The following is a 22,690-nucleotide window of genomic DNA, read 5'->3' on the forward strand; positions in this document are numbered from 1 at the left end:
CTGCCAACAGATTGAGGGAAGTGATTACTCCCTTCTATTAGACACTGATGAGGCCACACCTGGAGTATTGTGCCCAGTTTTGGGTCCTCTACTACAGAAGGGATGTGGACAAACTCAAGAGAGTCCAGCGGAGGGCAACAAAAATTATTAGGGGGCTAGGGCACATGACTTATGAGGAGAGGCTGAGGGAACTGGGCTTGTTTCGTCTGCAGAAGTGAAGAATGAGGGGGGAGGATTTGATAGCAGCCTTCAACTACCTGAAGGGAGGGTTCCAAAAGGATGGAGCTAGGCTGTTCTCGGTGGTAGCAGATGACAGAACAAGAAGCAATGGTCTCAAGTTTCAGTGGGGGAGGTCTAGGTTGGATATTAGGAAACATTATTTCACTAGGAGAGTGGTGAAGCACTGGAATGGGTTACCTAGGGAGGTGGTGGAATCTCCATCCTTAGAGGTTTTTAAGGCCCAGCTTGACAAAACCTTGGCTGGGATGATTTAATTGGTATTGGTCCTGCTTTGAGCAGGAGGTTGGACTAGATGACCTCCTGAGGTCTCTTCCAACCCTACTCTTCTATGATTCTAAGGACTATGTATTCCTGCTCTAGACTAAGGTTTTATTTTAACACTGGAAAGAGTTCTTCTGACCTTAAGTCTATGAGTTACTGAAATACACATGCTTCAAAATGAAGTCTTTGAGAATAGGTCTCTGAGCACAAAATTAAAATAAAGACCAAGCATTTTTCTATCAGGGACTGAACATTTTATTTACCAAAGATTACAGACACAAGCAGCTAAGAGATTTAAAAGTGATCAAAAACATAACATTTTTTAAAAGACCCAGATCAAACTGGATATAAGCTGTTGGATAACCAAACAGACTACCACAGGAATTTCAGAGGTGGAGGTGATTTTAATATATTTTTCCATCCTTTGCATAGGTCCACAAAGCATAGCCCTCCCATGCTCTTGCAGCAATCCTGCTCCAGTCAAATACCCAACTATGAACTGTGCTGATCCATTAGCAGCCACTCTGTACAGCAATGAATCAGGCAAGTCATTCTATGGGAAAAAGGCAAGTCTTTTTATGAACTACTGAGTGTTTTTTTAAAGATTATACTAGCTAATATCACAAGCATATTATTAAAAAGAAAAATAGTCCCCAATGCCTATGGGGATAAAATGAGTCTGCTTTTATTAAATACTGAATATAGTCCCATCTCCAAAGCATTTCATAGCTCTTGTAGTTGTAAAGCTTGAATAAGGTCCAATGTTTTAAGATACATTGTTTCCAGATGTTCTGCAAGGATGCAAATACAGCCTTCACATCTGTCAAGAACAGTGTTTACATTATACGCAGAAGCATTTCTGTAATCAACCAAAACAGGTCATGAAGATTCAAGGAATGCTGTGGGGAGCATCTTTCATTTTAGCTTTTCTTTATATGTTGATTTCTGATGCATCACCGTATTATCTTTTGCTTATTATACCTAACAAAGCATAACAGCTCTGTGCACACACCTGAATGGTACACATATGCGTACTGCTTCTGAAACATTACAATTTTAAAAAAATACAAAATAGCATGCATCATGCCCTAGCACAGGACTACTTAAAAAGCAATGCTCACAAATATATTCACAACTTAATGTATGTCAATTTTTTTTTAAATTAACTTTAAAATTTAAAGACACTGTCAAGTTAAATTCTAAATTTAATCTACCATCCAACTCTTTCTGGACCAATTCTCCAACACTTCCAAACTCCTGGACCAATGAAACTTGAGAGAATTATGTTCTTATGTTCTAATTTCAGAATCAACAGGATACATACAACATACTTAGTGCCCCTGGCTACATGTTAATAGAGCAGCATAGATTGTGAACGCTACAGATGCCCTACAGTCCATCCTCTGCAAAGATGGCTATGGGAAGGCAGGAAAATCAGTAGAGTTCCTGGTTACGTAAGAACAGCCGTACTGGGTCAGACCAAAAGTCCATCCAGCCCAGTATCCTGTCTACCGACAGTGGCCAATGCCAAGTGCCCCAGAGGGAGTGAATCTAACAGGTAATGATCAAGTGATCTCTCTCCTGCCATCCATCTCCACCCTCTGACAAACACAGTCTCGGGAAACCATTCCTTACCCATCCTGGCTAATTGCCATTAATGGACTTAAACTCCATAAATTTATCCAGTTCTCTTTTAAACGCTGTTATAGTCAAAAGTTCCAAAAGGGCAGGCTGAGGCACTAGTCAGTATCTCTTGGTCAACAGGTCTTTGGGATGGGATGAAGCATGGCAAGGAAGAATTCACATTCAGAGGTCAGAAGAACTGTGTATTTTACAAGAAGATAAAAAATGTTTTCTTACAGTAACGTTTAGGACAGAACAAATTAATGTATACAGTTACCTCTATACTAAAATAGCCTCTGTCTACATAGTCACCAAGGAAGAGGTATCTTGTATTAGCTGGTGATCCTCCAACTTCAAACAGCTTCATTAGATCGAAGAACTGGCCATGAATATCACCACACACTGAAACAAAAATACTGTTTAAATGAACAAGAAGTCTCTTATTTATGGAAAATATGACAAATTTATAAACTAACTACAGAGATACAACATATTTTCCTAAAGAAAGGTTAATTCTTCTTGGCTGGTAAACAATAAAACATGTTGATATACAACTAAACATAGCCTTTACACTAAATTTGGTATTTCCTACTTGTCAGCAAAAAACAAAAAAAAATCCCATTTATTATTTTTATAGTTCAAAAAAGCTTATCAAAACATATTTTACATGTAAAACTAACTGATTTTTTAAACAAAGGAAGTTTTACCAGCAATTAGTGAATTGAACTGATTATTTCTGGTCACCAAGTTTGTCAATCTCCTCCTACTTCATTTTTATTGATAGATTGGGAGAGGAAGACAAGCTCTCCTGCTTTTTTTTTTCAATTCCCAATTGGTTTCTCAACTCTGAATGAGCTATTCATTGAAGTGAACCAGTTGAATAAACTGAAATGAAGATAGTATTCTCTCTACACCTGCAGAAGAGGTGACTGCTATCAAAAGCTGGTTTAACAATTCAACAAACTCTGGTTCCAAGTAATTAGTCAATGACTTCCACCAGTTCAATAGATTGGCAGCAAACATGTACTACTAAATTTTTTTTTAATTGTAATGATTTAATAAGAGTATAATAAGTTTGACCTAAACATAGGTTAAATTGAATTTGAAATCATCAACAGGTTTATTTTTAAAAGAAAAATGTATTTAATTTAAATGTTAAAAATATCTGAAAAAAATCCCATAAATAATCAATTTGTATTCACTCTGAATGGCAGCTATATAATGTAAATAGTATATTTTCTATCTGGTTACTTGTGTCTTTAAAAATAAAAAAGTTTAAAAGATTAAAGTATCATCTTTATCCAAGCCAAATATGGTCTGTGACTGGTCAGAGCCTGAAAGCATTACAGTATCTTTTCAAAAACAAAAGTCATTTCAAACTTTCCAACTGGATCAGGTCCTATCTATTGTACTAAATTATACACAACAGTTTTATCAGGTTGGTCTCAACCTGTTTGAGTTAAGACTACCGAGAGATCACCACATTTTACATGAAACTTGGATTCTTAGGGCAAAACAATCATGAATATTCCTCATTCACAACTCCTGTTCAAAATATTTGTTTCAGCAAATGGATGCTCTAGCATCATTCCACAAATTTTAGACTGCAATTCCAATCTTCTCTTTGAAGCTCATTTTTCTCTTCTGGATTATTACATCTTTTAGTAACATTTATTATTGTTATAATGATTACAAAAACTGCTTTGCCTGTTGACATTGTATTAACAGTCCTACTGCTTTTCCCAAACATGTTTTATTCCTTCCTTTCTTCCACATCATTTTTTGATTCAACATTATGTTGAGTACTCAAGGAGAACGATACAAAAGCAGTTCTGAGGGAAAGTTCAATATGATTGTTATGATAAAGATTTCTTTACATTTATTTTCCCCCCAAGAAAAGGCCTTCTAATTAAAATGATGTGAAATTTTTACTTTAAGCATCAAAGAAATAAATTAAAGGTATTACCTGTAATTGGAGCTTCAACTTCTATCATAGTTTTCTCTCTTCGTAGAATTGCAGCACCCTCATTGATGATTCTAAGTGCAATTTCTTCATCTACTCGACCTTCTTTTACTAAGTGGTTCTTCAAAATGTCAACCCTAGGTTTTCCATCTATATCAAACACTTCTTCAGATGTCAAGCGATGTGTTGGTGGAAAAGGGACAGCTAAAATTTAAAGAGGTGAGGAATATCAATATTAGTAACAATTAGTTTCTTTAAAAATACACTGGATGTAAACAGAGCAGAACTGAACTATACTGATTAGCTTCCATGCAAAGTGGGATAACATTTACCAAATGTGTTTTTTAAATGTACACATTTTGATATCACCGTGACACAGTGGGATATGTCTACATCAAATTATTAATTCAGTCATGTACTATCTATGGAAATACTGGACACTGTAACTGCACAAGTCTGGACATGCCCAGACAGCAGCAGTGCCTGAGAAAGGTGTTTGACACTTCACTGAAGGATTATCCCTAAACCACCAAACAGCAATGTGAGGACATCAATTTAGATTGTGTCAATTACTGGCGCACCCCCATGGAGCAATGGTCTCTCTAGAGGGGCCCACAAAAACAGACAAGCATGACTGGTGAGGCTGAAGCGTCTCAACATGACAGCACGTCAAAGAGATGGAGGACTAATGTAGGAGCAGGGTCCTGACACCTGACCACCTCCACACAAGGACGTAAGGAGCACACATTAGGAAGGGCAAAAAAGAATTTGAAGAACAGCTAGCCAAAGATTCAAAAAGTAATAGCAAAAAAAAATTTTAAGTATATCAGAAGCAGGAAGCCTGCTTCAAAACCAGTGGGGCAACTGTCTGATCAAGAAGCGCTCAAGGACGATAAGGCCATTGCAGAAAAATGAAATGAATTCTTTGCATTGGTATTCAAGACTGAGGATGTGAGGGAGATTCCCAAACCTGAGCCTCTCTTTTTAGGTGACAAATCTGAGGAACTGTCTTAGACTGAGGTGTCATTAGAGGAGGTTGTGGAACAAATTGATAAACTAATCAGTAATAAGTCACCAGGATCACACAGTAGTCATCCAAGAGTTCTGAAGGAACTCAAATGTAAAATTATAGAACTACTAACTGTGGCATGTAATCTATAGTTTAAATCAGCTTCTGTACCAGATGACTGAAGAGTATCCTATGTGACACCAATTTTTTTTTAAAAAGGATCCAGAGGTGATGCCAGCAATTATAAGCCAGTAAGCCTAACTTCAGTACCAGGCAAATTGGCTGAAACGATAATAAAGAACAAAATTACCAGACATATAGATGAACATGATTTGTTGGGGAAGAGCCAACATGGTTTTTGTAAATGGAAATCATGCCTCAGCAATTTACTAGAATTCTTTGAGGGAGTCAACAAGCATGAGGACAAGGGGAATCCAGTGGATATAAAATTTACCTAGATTTTCAGATTTTGACAAGATCCCTCACCAAAGGCTCTTAAGCAAAGTAAAAGGTCGTGGGATAAGGGGGAAGGTGCTCTCATGGATTAGTAACTGGTTAAAAAGATATGAAACAAAGGGTAGGAATAAATGGTCAATTTTCAGAATGGAGAGAGGTAAATAGTAGTGTCCCCCAAAGGTCTGTACTGGGACCAGTACTGTTCAACATATTCATAAATGATCTGGAAAAAGAGGTAAACAGTTGGGTGGCAAAATTTGCAGATGATATAAAACTACTCAAGATAATTAAGTCCAAAGCAGACTGCAAAGAGTTACAAAGGGATCTCACAAAACTGGGTGACTGGGTAACTAAATGGCAGGTGAAATTCAATGTTGATAAATGCAAAGTAATGCACATTGGAAAACATAACCCCAACTATACATATAAAGTGAAATATAAATATAAAACTATACAGGTAAATTAGCTGTTAACACTCAAGAAAGATCTTGGAGTCATTGTGGATAGTTCTCTGAAAACATCCACTCAATGTGCAGCGACAATGAAAAAAAGCAAACAATGTTGGGAATCATTAAGAAAGGGACAGATAAGAAGACAGAAAATATCATCTTGCCTCTATATAAATCCATGCCACGCCCACATCTTGAACACTGTGTACAGATGTGGTCATCCCATCTTAAAGATACATTGGAGTTGGAAAAGGTACAGAAAGGGGCAAGAAAAATTATATGGGATATGAAATAGCTTCTGTATGAGGAGCAATTAATAAGACTGGGACTCTTCAGCTTGGAAAAAAGACAGCTAAGGGGGGATATGCTAGAGGTCTAAAAAATCATGACAGGTGTGAGAAAGAAATAAGGACGTTATTTACTCCTTCTCATAACACAAGAACTAGGAGTCACCAAATGAAATTAATAGGCAACAGACTGAAAGTAAACAAAAAGGAAATATTTCTTTGCACAATACACAGTCAACCTGTGGAATTCTTTGCCAGAGGATGTTGTGAAGGCCAAGACTATAACAGGGTTCAAAAAAGTACTAGATAAATTCATGGAGGATAGGTCCATCAATGGCTATTAGCCAGGATGGACAGAGAACATGTCCCTAGCCTCTATTTGCCAGAAGCTGGGAATGGGCAACAGGGGATGGATCACTTGATGATTATCTGTTCTGTTCATTCCCTATGAAGCACCTGGCATTGACCACTGTTGGAAGACAGCATACTGGGCCAGATAGACCTTTGGTATGGCAGTTCTTATATTCTTATGACTTGCAAGGAAGAGAGGACAGGACGGACTCTGCCCAGCCTGAAATGCTGCGGAACCTCAGGCTCACAGAAAAAGTGAGCTCAGACTAAGGAATAGTATATTTCAGGACTTGTGTTATTTTCAAAGATCTGTAACTCTGAGTGATTTAAAAGTAAAATCGACGTGGTTAAGAAAATCCTTTGTTATGCCTGTGTTCCTTGCTTTCCCTGCCATGTAGTCTCTGAAGGGGTTAAACTAGAAATCCAGAATACTTACAATCTAGGTGGAACCCAGAGGGCGCACATGCAAGCGACTCAAGCGGCTCAGAGGGGTTCAAACAACCATTTCAGGGTCTAGGGCAATTTAATTTAATTTAGGGCAGCTGTACGAAGGCATCCTACATCCCAAGTTAGGGCTCTACCAAATTCATGGCCGTGAAAACAGGGTCTCCCCCGTGAAATCTGGTCTTTTGTGTACTTTTACCCTATATTATACAGATTCCACGGGGGAAGACCAGCATTTCTCAAACTGGGGGTCCCAACACAAAAGCGGGTCACAGGGTGGGGGGAATCCTAAGATTATAGTAGGGAGGTCATCGTATTGCCCCAATTACTTCTGCACCTACTGTTGGCAGCGGCACTGCCTTCAGAACTGGGTGGCTGGAGAGCGGTGGCTGCTGGCTGGGTGCCCAGCTCTGAAGGCAGTACCCCGCCAGCAGCCGTGCAAAGGGTGCCATACCATGCCACCCTTACTTCTGCACTGCGGCCTTTAGAGATAGTGGCAGCTGCTGGCTGAGGACCCAGTTCTGAAGGCCACAACACAGAAGTAACAGTGGAAATACCATACCATGTCATCCCTACTTCTGCGCTGCTGCTAGTAGTGGCACTGCCTTCAGAGCTGAGCTCCCAGCCAGCATCTACAATTCTCTCACCCAGCTGGATCAAACAGAGAATGTATTTTTTTGCCAAGCCCACACAACAGAAACTTTCCACTCTAAACTCTTAGATATAAGCTGCTATAACTCCTTCTTTCCCTCCCCTCCCAAGTCCCTTCCTACTCCCCTTTTCCTATTTATGTCTTTTCCTATTTTTCTACTGTAACTCCAATCCTAATGTGTTATGTCTATGTAGTGTTGTTTGGTTTTGTATTATCTGGTTGTGCAGCTCTGATGAGTTGTAAAACTGCATAATTCTACTGGAGACCCTACAAAGCATGTGGTATTTGGAAACATATCCCAGCAGTACATTATTTAACTTTTTCAATTTTTTATGTTCTCATATAATAAGTCAATACAAAAATATCACAAAAAATAGAAAAAAACCAAGTAGTCAGAAAAATAGGATTGTACAGGACCATCACCTTATGGCTTGCCTGAGCTAGAATAACTTTGGCAGGAAGACAAAAACTACTTTCAGGATCAGTAAACTCTTCCAAGCACTGGATCTGAACTAGTGATCAGAAAGAATAACTAATTTGATCCCTAAAATACATCAGTATTGAAATTTTTAGTCAACATGATTTTCTATATGCATTTTTAGAAAGTGATTCCAAAATGAACAAGCAGACAAAGGACAAATCAAGTAAATACAGACAAACAGGCAGAATGGGGACTAAAAAATAAGAAATGGCTATTAACCTGTTCTGTAACCGTTGTTGCTCGAAATGTGTTGCACACGTCCATTCCACTTCAGGTGTGTGTGCAGCCAGTGTACTGTTGTAGGAGATTTTCTCTCAGTAGTACACATGGGTGCAGTGCATATGCCCGCTACTGCCTCACACTGTTGTGCAATGGTAAAAGGCAGAGCCACCCCCAACTCAAACCCCACCCCACATCATCTTCTTACCAGAAAGACTCCAATATAGAGGAGAACAAGGGTGCGTATCATGGAATGCACACATGCTACACATCTTGAACATGTACGGAAACAATAACCGTTTCTTCAAATAATTGCAAATGTTCATTCCACTGCAGGTGACTTACAGGTAATTCTATCTGGAGGTTGGATCGGAACCTTAATAAGGATTGGAGAATCACACATCCGAACCTGGCATCTCCTCAAGATTGCTGAGAGATGGTGTGATATGAGACAAACGTATGCTCTGAAGACCATGTTGCAGCTTTACAAATGATCAGGATAGGCACTTGAGCTAGGAAGACCACCAAGACCACACGAGATCTTCTTGAATGTGCTATTACTCTGCTTGGTATAGCTACATTGGCCAAGTTGTAACGCAAGCATATACAGGAGAATATCCAACATGAGATCTTCTGAGAAGAGACAGAATCCCTTCATCCTGTCTGCAACTGCAACAAATAATTGGGAGGACAATCTACACTGTTAGAATTCTATTTGGACAGAACCAAACACCCTCCTGACACCAAAAGCGCGTAATCTCTCCTTGTCCTTATGGGCTCGAGGATCTGTAAATAAATAAAATAGATATGTTGCCCGACTCAAATGGAAAAGAGACATACCATTTTTGTAAGAAACTTTGGATCGGGGAATAGATAAACCGTGTCCTTGTAGAAGACAACGTATGGAAGTCCATACATTACAGCGTGTAATTCACCTACTCTCCTGGATGAGTGATTGCCACTATGAAGGCCACCTTCATTGAGAGATGCAACAAGGAACAGGGTAGCTAAGGGCTCAAAGGGAGGACCCATTAGTCTTGTCAAAACAAGGTTCAAGAGCATATTTGGATCTAGGCTGGCTAATCTTGTGAGGAGGGCTTTAAAACTAGGTTCGAAGGGGAGAGGTAACCAAAGCCCACACAGGTAAGTTAAAAACATGGAGACCTGAGAGAAGGGTAGGAATTTGGACGAGCATGGGCTGTTATAGCAGGGATAAAGGAGAGATAAGACAGAATAGGGGTGGAGGGAAAGAATCAAATCAGTATCTTAAGATGCCTGTATACTAATGTGAGAAGTATGGGAATAAGCAGGAAGAACTCGAAATGCCAGAAAATAAATACAGCTAAAACAAATTGACCTGGTGGGATAATACACATGATTGGAATATTGGTACAGAAGGGTACAGCTTGCTCAGGAAGGACAGTCGAGGGGAAAGGGAGGTGTTGCCTTATGCATTAAAAATGTATACACTTGGACTGAAGTCAAGCTGGAAATAGGAGACAGATTTGTTGAAAGTCTCTGAGTAAGGCTAAAAGGAGTAAAAAACAAGGATGATGTCATGCTAAGGGTCTACTACAGACCACCTAACCAGGAAGAAGAGGTGGACAATGCTTTTTTTAAGCAACTAACAAAATCATCCATAGCACAGGACTTGACGGTAATGGGGGACTTCAACTAGCCAGACATGTTGGGAAAATAACACAGCAAGGCACAGATTATCTAACAAGTTCTTGTAATATACTGGAGACAATTTTTAATTTCAGAAGGTGGAGAAAGCTACTAGGGGAGAGGCTGTTCTAGATTTAATTTTGACAAATAGGGAGGAACTGGATGAGATTCTGAAAGTGGAAGGCAGTTTGGGTGAAAGTGATCATGAAATGGTAGAGTTCATGATTTTAAGGAATGGTAGGAGAGAGAACAGCAAAATAAAGACAATGTATTTCAGGAAGGCAGACTTTAGCAAACTCAGGGAGTTGGCAGGTAAGATCCCATGGGAAGCAAGTCTAAGGAGAAAAACAATTAAAGACAGTTTGCAGTTTTTCAAAGAGATATTATTAAGGGCACAAGAGCAAACTATCCCACTGCGTAGGAAAGATATGAAGCATAGCAAGAGGACACCCTGGCTTAACCAGGAGATCTTCAATAATCTGAAACTCAAAGAGTCCTACAAAAAGTGGAAACTAGGTCAAATTACAAAGGATGAATATAAACAAATAACTCAAGTATATAGGCACAAAATTTGAAAGGCCAAGGCACAAAACGAGCTCAAACTAGCTAGAGACATAAAGTGTAATAAGGAAACATTCTACAAATACATTAGAAGCAAGAGGCAGACCAAGGACAGGGCAGACCCATTACTCAATGGGGGGGAACAACAACAGAAAATGTGGAAATGGCAGAGGTACTTAATGACTTGTTTGGTTTGGTTTCAAGGTTGGTGGTAATTGGATATCTAACAGTGAATGCCAGTGAAAATGAGGTAGGATCAGAGGCTAAAATAGGGAAGGAACAAAGACTGAAAAAGGACAAATACAGTGCCAATCTATAAAAGGGGAAATAAGGACAACCCGCGGAAATACAGACCAGCCCGATTAATTTCTGTACCTGGAAAGATAATGGAGAAAATAATAAAGCAATCAATTTGCAAACATCTAGAAGATAATAAGGTGATAAGTAACAGTCAGCATGGATTTGTAAAGAACAAATCCCGTCAAACCAACCTGATAACCTGTCAAAGAAAGCTAACAAGCCTTGTGAATATGGGGAAAGCAGTAGACATGGTAGATCTGGACTTTAGTAAAGCTTTTGATACTGTCTCACATGACCTTCTCATAAACAAACTAGGGAAATGCAACCTAGATGGAGCTACTATACAGTGGATGCATAAATGGTTGGAAAACCATTCCCAGAGAGCAGTTATCAGTGGTTCACAGTCATGTTGGAAGGGCATAACGAGTGGGGTGCCACAGGGATCAGTTCTGGGTCTGGTTCTGTTCAATATCTTCATCAATGATTTAGATAATGGCACAGAGAGTACACTTACAAGTCTGTGGACGATACCGAGCTGGGAGGGGTTGCAAGTGCTTTGGAGGATAGGATTATAACTCAAAATTATCTGGACAATTTGGAGAAATGATCTGAAGTAAATAGGATGAAATTCAATATGGACAAATGCAAAGTACTCCACTTAGGAAGGAAAAATCAGTTGCACACATACAAAATAGGAAATGACTACCGAGGAAGGAGTAATGTGGAAAGGGACCTGGGGGTCATAGTGGACCACAAGCTAAATATGAATCAACACTGTAACTCTATTGCAAAAAAAAGTAATCATTCAGGGATGTTAGTAGGAATGTTGTAAGCAAGACACAAGAAGTAATTCTTCCGTTCTACTCTGCACTGATTAGGCCTCAATTGGAGTACTGTGTCCAGTTCTGCGCACCATGTTTCAGGAAAGAAGTGAACAAATTGGAGAAAGTCCAGAGAAGAGCAACAAAAATGATTAAAGGTCTAGAAAACATGATCTCTGAGGAAAGATTGAAAAAAAAATGAGTTCGTTTAGTCTGGAAAAGAGAAGACTGAGAGGGCACATGATAACAGTTCTCAAGTACATAAAAAGTTGTTACAAGGAGGAGGGAGAAGAATTGTTCTTATTAACCTCCGAGGATAGGACAAGAAGCAACGGGCTAAAATTGCAGCAAGGGAGGTTTAGGCTGGACATTAGGAAAAACTTCCTGTCAGGGTGGTTAAGCACTGGAATAAATTGCCAAGGGAAGCTGTGGAATCTCCATCATTGGAGATTTTTAAGAGTGGGTTAGACAAACACCTATTAGGAATGGTCTAGATCAGGAGTCCCCGATACGGTGCCCGTGGGCACCATGGCGCCTGCCATGGCATTTATGTGAGCCCGCCTACTGGCCGCCGGAAAAGCGGCTGCCAAAATGCCGCCAAGAAGCGGCAATGTCAAGAAGTGCTGCCGCCGAAATGCCGCTGATTTTTGGTGGTGATGGCTCTTGATGACACTACGTCTCGGCAGCATTTTGGCAGTGATGCCTGTTGGCGTTGCCGCTTCTCGGTGGCATTTCGGCAGCTGCTTGCCCGGCAGCCACATTCCTGGGCAGCTAGTCATCAGGCGCCCGCCACACTGAAAAGGTTGGGGACCACTGGTCTAGATAATACTTAGTTCTGCCGTGAGTGCAGGGGATTGGACTAGATGATCTCTTAAGCCTTCCAGTCGTACGATTCTATGATACCATGTCATCCTTGCTGCTGCTGTTAGGGACTCTGCCTTCAGACCTGGGCTCCCAGCCAGCAGCCGACACTTTCCGGCTGCCCAGCTCTGAAGGCAGCACCTCCACCAGCAGCAGTGCAGAAGTAAGTGTAGCAGTACCACAACCCCCACTACAATATCCTTGGGACCCCAGCCCACATATCCCCCCCCTCCTTTTTGGGTCAGGACACCTACAATTACAACACTGTGAAATTTCAGATTTAAAAAGCTGAAATCATGAAATTTATTATTTAAAAATCCCATGACCACAAAATTGACCAAAATGGACCCTGAATTTGGTAGGGCCCTAATTACAGATATTGTGTATTTGTTTACCCTCAAAAGTTAAGATTTCTATTCCAAAACAAAATACTTAAAACTCTATAAAAACATTCCTTGAGTCAGTTTCCGTTAACTCAGTTTCTAGATCAGTAGCAGCACATCACTGCATTTCTGTAAGTATTATGTGATGAGAAAAGAGGTGAATCAATGGAATAATTGATGCAGAAATAATGTATGAATCTCCTAACTGAAATGAAATTGCATTTGATGCTGAACTTGCTTTTTTTTGCTTTTAGAAAACCAATGATTTTTTTCTTCATTAAAGACTCAAAAACAGAAGGACTCTGAAAATCTTGCTTTAAGCAGCTGTACCAAATTTAGCACTATTTTTTGTGAAATGACCTAACATAGCCATAAATGCTTTGTTTTGCTTTTCATGTCTGTTTCTTTTAGAATATGGGTAATTAGATTTCCTTTGCAAGAAGAAAAATCACACAGTTCAAAATTCAATACAGTTAATATATTTTAGCAATGAAAAATCGTTTTACAAAGTTTCCTTTTAGTTCAGCACAAGATAATTGTTTAAACTGATTTTGTAAATAGAAGTCAACTGTTCAGATGAGAAATGAAACTTTTTAGAAAAATCTATTTAATGTGGGAATTCTGACTAGCTTATCAAGAGTGTTGCAAGGATCTTCTCTTGAAGGCATCTTGCTCATGACCTAAATTAGGGGTTATTAACTTGATTTTTACCTGTCATTTTATAAAGGAAAATATGACTGTGCATTTATTTGTTTTTTGCTCATCTTTCACAAAATTAACATTTGTTGAGTAAAATGACTAAATAAAACATATTAAAATTGTACTAAAAGTGACAAAAAGACCACAATTCTTATGAAATGCCGTAACAGAACATCAGATGCTACTTTTGTGAGTAAAGGAGAATATCCTTTATAGAGGGAAATAAGAATAAGTAATCTGAATACAAATGTTTTGGCTCAATCCCATCATTCTCACCATAAAAGTTATTTTTATATATACTTTACATACACACAAACTACTTTAAAAAAACATTATTAAGTTTGCAAAGCCAAGCACTCAAAAGTTAGGAAATGCCAGAAATCAAGGTGTCTGTGCAAACTTGATTCATACCTCTTTTTGCATATGCATCATACAGTTTTTAAAAGGTTCCATGATCACATCCTATTTCCCCCCTACAGGACCTTCACCTTATTCAACACACAGGATGGACAGTGCTCCCTTAGTGAATATTTAATATTTTGTTTTATCCCCCTTGTCCAGTGCGTGGCCCTAAGCCTTATTTACTGCAGAGTATTAAACCCTGCTCCAAAAACGTTACTGATTCCCTCATGCACTTCTCTGTGGCACACATCACCACAGAGTCTGAGTAGCTCACAAACTTCAATGAATTTATCTTCACTGCACTGAGAGATCGGGGCATTATTATTCCCATTTTACAGATGGGAAGCTGAGGCACAGAGTGGTGAAGTGCCTTCCCCAAAGTTATCCAGCAAACCAGTAGCAGAACTGGGATTAGAAGCCAGGTCTCCTGAGTCTCAGTCCATTGTCCACTTGGTCCTCTAGAGCAGTGGTTCTTCTAGTAGGAAGAGAGCCTGAGACATAAGCCCTTGTATCAGAGGCCTGGTATGAGGCAAGACCTGCTCACACAATCTGGCAAGAACAGGGCTGATATTGCAGAAATACACATTCCTAAAAAATGCTAAGAACAGAGTACTCATGCAAACACATCCCCGTATCAAGTGGTACCAGAACATCCCTAAATCAAGGATGGTACAAAAACATTCCCCAATGATAACAGGAACACACTGATCCCTCCTAAAAGATAAGGTCAGGATGACAGTACGTAATACAGATATTCTGATCAAAACAACATGTACAAGGTGATAACAAGCCACATCAGGGAGCAATAACTAACTATGTTAGAGGAGGTATTAACTTGTTTGTATTAAGAGTATAATGATGCATCTCAGAGGAAGTATCTTTGGCCAGCCTAGGCGGCCGTGGAAAGTCCAGCCACTGACTGAACTGCGTCCATTGTCACAGGCATACATGTGTTAGTATCGTCATAGAATCTAACAAGTGCTGTCTCCGTGCTTCGTTGACAATAAACCTGGCTGGGTGCCTTCATACCTTAACGGATCTTGTGGTCATTGGGCAGTTCACTCGAGATCTGCTGTGCCAACTGTCTGCACAGAGCTGGGACAGAACACAGGGAGAACATACATACCCAGCCGAATATCTAACAACATTGGTGACTCCGACTACCAATCTGGTAAGTAAGTCAGCTGTCCTCTGTAGGAACTGCAATCTAACATGACAGAAAACCACAAGCTAGGGAACTCCCTTAACCTGTCCCTGCTAATTCCCACACAGTTTAATGAGGTATGGATGTGCTGGGACTGAAATGTTAACTCTCATGCTCAAACTCTGTCATATTTACTGTTATGCTCTGGGCAGGGTTGATTAATGTCACTCAATATAGTAAACTCTTAATTGTATTTATATTCTGTTTCTAGACAGAATATGCCTTTGTGTGGGTTTTGATTATGTTTTGTTTTTTAAGGTGGCCACCTGGTTTTCAGTTCTCATACTTGCTTATCATTACATCCATTTTCCTATTGATTAGAGAGCATAAATTGTTTTACTTTAAAAAGTTAACACTTCAGAGACTAAAGAAGAACATATGATTGTAATATCTAAAATGCATCACTACGTGAGATTAAAAATGGAACAAAGATTCTTGGTTCATTGTATGGTGTATTTTCAATTTTGCCTTAGCAATCAAGTCATAATATTGTTCATATTATTAAAGAAATAACTAAGTAATATTGTCATTAAATAGGCTATAGACGATGATTTTGAAGGGTGTATGTAGTTGCTGCAAACTAATGGGTTTAATCTAAGCTTTGATGAAAAAATAATAGCATGTAATGGCCCAAGAAAACAGGATTGCAGCAGGATGTGCTCTAGAGCAGTGGTTCTCCAACTTTTTTTTTCGTAGACCACTTGAAAATTGCTGACGGTCTTGGCGGACCACGTAATGATATTTCCAAATGTTGTTTGTACCATTAGCTGACTATTGTAAAGCGCTTTGGATAAAAGTGTTATATATATATATAAAAAAAATTAACTTTTTTAGTTCTATAAATAAAAGCACACAACTCATATTTTAATATCAGTTGTCTTACCTTTCTAATGTGATGGATGTGCCCTCTCTCCCGCACCACGGCAGCCCCTGAGCTAGGTCTGGGAAGGAGTGGGTTCTCTCCCTCTCCCCCCGCCATAGCAGCCACATAGCTGAGGTTGGGAAGTAGGGCCGTCTCTTCCCGGCAGCCGCAGACCCGGGGAATGTCACCTCTTTCTCTGGCCGCCAAAGCCCTGCATGTCCCACATTCCCCTCAGCCTGCGCGGCTCCACTAATTAGGTGTGTGGGCTCTTCCATCTTTCGTGTGCAGCCACCCAGGCGCACACCTTAGTGGGAACTATCCACGGACCACCTGAATGGAGCTCGCGGACCACAGTTTGAGAACCTCTACTCTAGAGGTATGTCTCCACTGCAATTAAACGCTAGCAACTGGCCCATGTCAGCTGACTTGGGCTCACAGTGCTCAAGCTATGGGGCTTGTAAAATTGCTGTGTAGCATTCAGGCTCAGGTTGGTGCCCAAACTCTGGGACACCACGATGGGAAAGTGTCCCAAAGTCCAGGTTCCAGCCCAAGCCCAAATGTCTATACCACAATTTTACAGCCCTGCAGACCTAGTCAGCTGACATGGGCCAGACGCAGGTGCAGACATACCATAAGATTACTTAGAAATCTAAAGGATGTTTCATAGTCTTTGTAGACTTTAAGAGGAATTACCCTGAGGAAATAACATGGTATTGGTCACTGAAGGATTCCTTTCTTCTGTCTCCAGCAGCAGCAGAAGGCATTTGGAGATGAATCTCTAAAATAGCACATACACACTAATACAAATGACACAGATGGTGTCCAAAGGTTAAGGAAATTAATGTATTAATAAACAGTATCCAAATCATGATTTACAATTAGCATGGACAGCATTTTTGAAGCAATAAACTGATGTACACCAGAGTCAATGACTAATAAACTTATTCTGAAATATCGTTTTGGTATCTCTTCTATTGTTTGAAAGATTAAAAGTGTGTTGATTCAAAATTAAATCATTGTGGTCCTGCAAACAAGTAATGTGCTACCAATGAGCTCCAACAATTTTTTCCTCTCCTTTTATAAATACTGTTTCCCAGATGCACATGCACTTGCAGGCAGGAGAGATAAGGGACTATTATTTATCTGTACTTCAGTAGAGGCTAGGGGCTTCAATGAGATATCAGAATTCCATTGTGTTAGGCACTGTACATACACCAGGAAGTCATTCCCTGGTCCAAAGACCTTACAATATAATCAGGGAAACAAAACTGGCTATTCATATCCATAACCAGGACCCTGTGCATTTCATGATACTTGCCATGGAATTCAATCCCTGCTACAGCATTGTGCTCCAGAATCTCAACTAACTCATCCTTATGGTTTCATACATATCCTTGAAAGCTTGATATCCCAAGTGCTTGTCTACACTCACAACTTGTTCTGGTATAGCATAGTGTAACTGAAGCATCTATTTTGGCAATGTGTGTTCACAATGAGGCACCTGACCCAGTGCAAGTCACAATACTTGTACCCTTACAGCAGTATGCTGCACTGATTAAAGCATGATGCCCTGTCAGTAGGTATATTGCCTGCAGACTGACTATCATATGAGTAATTTTCACAGTGTGTATTGCAGAATACTTGTTGGCATTCAAGGGAATTGTGGGACTGTGGAACAAACACTAAGCATTCCTTTTGGTCTGTCCCATCAATCTTTATTTGCTCCTGCCATTTCCAAAATGCTCCCTGTCAATCTGGATGAGGATCAGAGGAATGTAGTACAGCACTCATGCAGTATAAGAACTTATAGAGAATAGAATGTCCACTGTTAGGATAGGACATATAATTATAAAAGCCTGGCCAGTGAAGGGCAAAAAGGTTACCAGAGAAATGTATGCTGAAGAAAGCAGTACAGTGTGGAATTGCAGTGGGAGAACTTCTTTCACTGTGAAGCTGTATTTGTTTCAGTGGGCACTAACTTAACTCCACCAACGAAGATGTGTGCTACTCAAATGAGAGAAATACCAAACGAACTCAGTGATATTCTGATGCTAAGACACATGCATGTCATCAACCAAACAACAACAACAAAGGTTTTACTGGTGCAACCCTTATGCGAGGAGCCCACAGCTCAGGCTCTCAGCTCTGGGCAGAGAGGTTCCAACTGCCACCACTGCTCACAACTGGATCGCCTCCTCCCCCTGCCTCCCGAATTTCAAAACAGGGACCCTACCAATGTGAAATTAATGTTCTTGTCAATTTCATGGTTCTAGCTGACAGCCACCCTGACATTCAACAGCTATTCAAATAAGGCAGTTTCTACACAGACACTGTCACCCAAACGACATCAACCTAAGCCTCTCTTCGAGGTGGATTTACTAGGTGAGCATATCGGCTAAGGTACAGCAGCAGAAGAAACACAGTAGCAGGTACTTACTTTGGCTATGTCTACACTATGGACCTTACGTAGCACAGCTGTACACACTGCAACTGCGCCACTGTAAGGTCTCCCATGTAGCCATTCTATGCTGGCAGAAGATAGCTTTCCCACCAGCATAATTAAACCACCCCAACGAGCAGCAGTAGCTATGTCGGTGAAAGAGCGTCTCCTGCCGACTTAGCGCCATCCACACCAGCACTTTTGTCGGTCAGGGAACTGTTTTTTTCACACCCCGAGTGACAAAAATTTTGCCGACAATAAAGTAGTAGTGTAGACAAAGCCATTGTTAGGTTAACGTAAGCTGCCTTACGTCCACTTAACTTTGTACTGTAGACATGCCCTAGCCCTTATGGTTGCAGACATAACCCTGAAAACATGAACTGAGCACACACAGATCTAGAGAGCCTAATTCAATAGTTCTAAAAGATGTGAACTACCTTATTCATCTCAATTAAGGATTCATGGGCTCTGCAATTCAACATCTGTAGAATCTGCCCTTTTTCCAAGTTGCCATTTTTGTAAATGCTTGTCACTTGGGGCAACCTTGTGTATTCCAGTGCATGCATAAATAAAGCTGTTTAGATCCTGTGGACCTTTAACACTTAGTTTAAACTCATCAGAACTTTCTTGAACTGTGCAACAGCTTCCTTCACAGCAATGCAGCTTCCTTGCAGGTGTAGCCTACTTCAGGAGCCTTAAGGTTTCCCTAAATTTTTCAATATCTAATTTAAAGTGTATTGACAAACAATCTACTTACCCTATTATTTTAATTGAAAGTTTTGAAAAGCCCCTTATAAGAAAAAAATGTGTTTTAAGGATACAAGTTTCCACATCGCACACCCTTAACTGCAGCATGACTTTGATCATGGCAAAATTTTAAAAGTTACATTACTTTCATAAAACAAGCATTTGCTTTACCTTCTCATTCTGAAATAAAACACACTGCACTATTTAAAAATATTTTAAAGGACAGCTGGAAACACCAAAGTCTATATATAAGCAGAGTTTGAAAGAACCGCTTGCCTCCACATACAAGAGGAGAAGAAATTTGGAGAGGGAATGAGCAGAGTTACTGTATCAACTTGCTCCTTTGGATGACAGCAAAGAAGCCTAAGTGCCACTAGTGCTTTCCCAGGATTCGGGAAACTACTGAGGACAAGCAGTCTTTTCGGGGGAGTCAAGAGAAAACTTGCACATGCTTTGCTGTATGCAGGTGATTGCCCAAAACAGAGTGAGATGATACAAATTTAAAAAGTAAGCCAAGGGGGAAAGATTGGGCGGGGGGGGGGGGGGGCAGAAGGGTGCAGAAATGATGGGGGTTGTTGGGAGAGTGAAAGTATAGGCTGACCCAGATGCCCATCATAACTGCAGTGAACACATATCCATATGGACCCAGAATTCTATCATGGTAATCTGAGCACACAAGCACTTTTTCCCTTTCTGCTGCTGAAATGAGTATGGCCAGAAAGTTGTTAAACAGTGGCTTCTCCTCAATATAGGACATAATACACTAACAAATTCAAAATCTGTGGATGATCTGTGAACCCAAAGTTTGTCTGAACTGTTATAAGAGTACAAATCAATTACTTTTATCACAAACACCTGTAAAAAGCACCAGAAAAGTGTTAAATGTTACTGGCAAACAAGGAAAATAAGAGAACTCAAGTTATATTTAATCATAATTTTGACACAACATGATGTTGCAACTTCTGAACCACACAATACAGTACCATGCAGGGACATTCAATGTCACTGACTGAAGCTGAATGGGGACACTGCAGAAAGATTGCATTTTTCTCCATTCAGCAGAAAACGGTTACCGTATATACTCGTTCATAAGCCGAATTTTTTTTTAGTAAAAAAGGGAAGCACGAGAGAAGGGGTTCTGCTTATGAACGGGTGAGGTGGGACACAGCTCCTCCCGCCAAGAGAGGGAGCAAGGAGAGGCAGTAGCACCAGAAGGGAAGAGGTGGGGTAAGAGTCTCTCTGCTTCTGGGCACACTGCTCTCCCCCCAGCCTCCGAAGCAGCTGCAGCTCCAGGGCTGGCAGGCTGCAGCCATGCCGCTAAGCCCCACCCCACAGAGCAGGCTGCAGCCATGCCGCCCAGCCTGCAGGAGCCACTCCAGCCAGGCCAGAGACATCCTCCCCAGATAAGGTAGGAAGGGATGGGAAGGGGAGAGTGTGGGGGTCCTGGACTAGGGGTGTGGTCATGTCGAGGTGGTCACAGGAGTTACTTCCCTGACCCCCAGCTTCTCCCCGCCAAAAAATTTCCCCACCAGTTGCTGTCCAGACACGTCAGGGTAAACATCTGACACACCAGGGCACTTTGTTTACTTAGGTTTACCTCTATGCCTGCGGACGCTCTAGATAAACAAACCATATTGGCCCACCAGCAGCTTATCCTGATGGCCCGGGAGCCAAAGTTTGCAGACTCCTGAATTATAGGCTTGACTTATGAACAGGGTCATAAAAATTTTCCATTTTTACTTATTCATCTTGGGGGGGTTGGCTTATAAAAGAAACGGCTTATGATCGAGTTTGTTCTCTTTATTAAAAAGATATAGTAATAAAAACCTTGACATAGGACAGTTCTTGGGTATTTAATGCCACAACTTCACCTCAGGCCTTTGAATGTCCCAGTGGATCATTAATTCACAGGAAATACCCTATGACCAAGTCACTCACATTCAAGTTAACTAAACCATTAAAGGGGAAAAAAATTGAGTTTGCTCACTACTAGAATAAAAGTACTCAGCAACCTGTGATGGTATGCCACAGATTTGTGATAGTATGCCAGACCAATCCAATCCTTGATTTAACTTCACTATATTCAGATTGTATATGCTGGACATATACAACCACCATTACAAGAAAACATAAATGTTTTAATTAGGCGTAAAATATTTCTCAAGTACAATGTTCATATCAGAAGTCTGTCTAAGCAGGAAAGTGTTCTCACAATGGCTAAATATGGAAGTCAACAGTTTTTAAAATGTGGGTCATGCCCCAATTTTTTTCCTCTCTTATTGGAAAATCTGAATAACTGATAATACAATATTTTAATCACTTTTTCTTAAGACAGCACTTTTTGTCCACAGCTGACAAGACACACTGTTACCAGCAGAATGAATTATCTCCAATCTCCTTCGCTCCCTATTTACTACCTCATTTTGCAGTTTTTCCCAAGCGATAAAAACAAAGGCTGTGCCCACACTACAGTTCAAACTATGCTAGTAACAGCCATGTTTAAACCATTTTTTTGTTTTCTTTTTAAAGAATCACGTGATAATATCATGCTATGGACTACCTGAAGGCACAGCTCAGAGCATCATTCTGAAGAAAAAAAAATTGTGTCCATGCCAGTTAGGATATCTGTCAGCAACAAATGATAATAACTAACTTAGGCCTGATCTACACCTAAAACTGAGGTTGAGGAGGCTACATCACTCAGGAGTGTGAAAAATTCACACCTTTGCCAGATGTAGTTAGGCTGAACTAAGCCCTGGTATAAACACCCCAAGGTCAATGAAAGAATTCTTCCACCAATCTTGCTACTGCCTCTCAAGGATTTACTACAACAACAGAAAAACCCCTTCTGTAGCTGCAGCGACTATGCTACAGTGGTATAGTGGCAGCTCTGCTGCTGTAGCGCAGACACACTCTTAAGGCTGTCTTTAGTGAAGATGCTGATGGGAGAGTTATGCTATGGGAGAGCTTCTTCCATCGGCATAGTTAATCCACCTCCCTGAGACGCGGTAATTATGTCAGGTGCAGAAGCTCTCCCGCTGACACAGTGCTGTCTGCACAGAGGGTTAGGTATAACTATGTTGCTCGGGGGTATGGATTTTTCACACCTTTGAGCGAATAGTTATACTTATATAGGTTTGTAGTGTAGACCTGGCCTGAGATATCACAGCCTTAACACTGAAGATTTACTGTCAAAAATTACATACATACTCTGTAAACCACCAGTTCTCAAACTTTAGCAACCTGAGGACCCCCATTTATATTTTAAATGTTTCATGGACCCCGAGCCTCCTGCTCAGCCCCAGAT

General features: G+C 40.4%; 1 protein-coding gene across 14 annotated transcripts in view; it reads right to left on the reverse strand.

Annotated features, from left to right (window-relative positions):
• The window catches only part of PPP3CB (protein phosphatase 3 catalytic subunit beta), a 121,883-nt gene that overhangs the window by 94,219 nt on the left and 4,974 nt on the right, over nucleotides 1-22,690 (reverse strand). For all 14 annotated transcript variants that reach the window (XM_050960197.1, XM_050960186.1, XM_050960194.1 and 11 more), the window contains exons 2-3: nucleotides 4,091-4,291; nucleotides 2,402-2,526 (exon numbers count right to left, since the gene is read on the reverse strand). In XM_050960197.1, coding sequence (XP_050816154.1) covers nucleotides 2,402-2,526; nucleotides 4,091-4,291 — 326 coding nt within the window. The remainder of the gene's footprint in view (nucleotides 1-2,401; nucleotides 2,527-4,090; nucleotides 4,292-22,690) is intronic.

The sequence above is a fragment of the Gopherus flavomarginatus genome, chromosome 6, assembly GCF_025201925.1.
Source record: "Gopherus flavomarginatus isolate rGopFla2 chromosome 6, rGopFla2.mat.asm, whole genome shotgun sequence".
NCBI classification, from domain to species: Eukaryota; Metazoa; Chordata; order Testudines; family Testudinidae; genus Gopherus; species Gopherus flavomarginatus.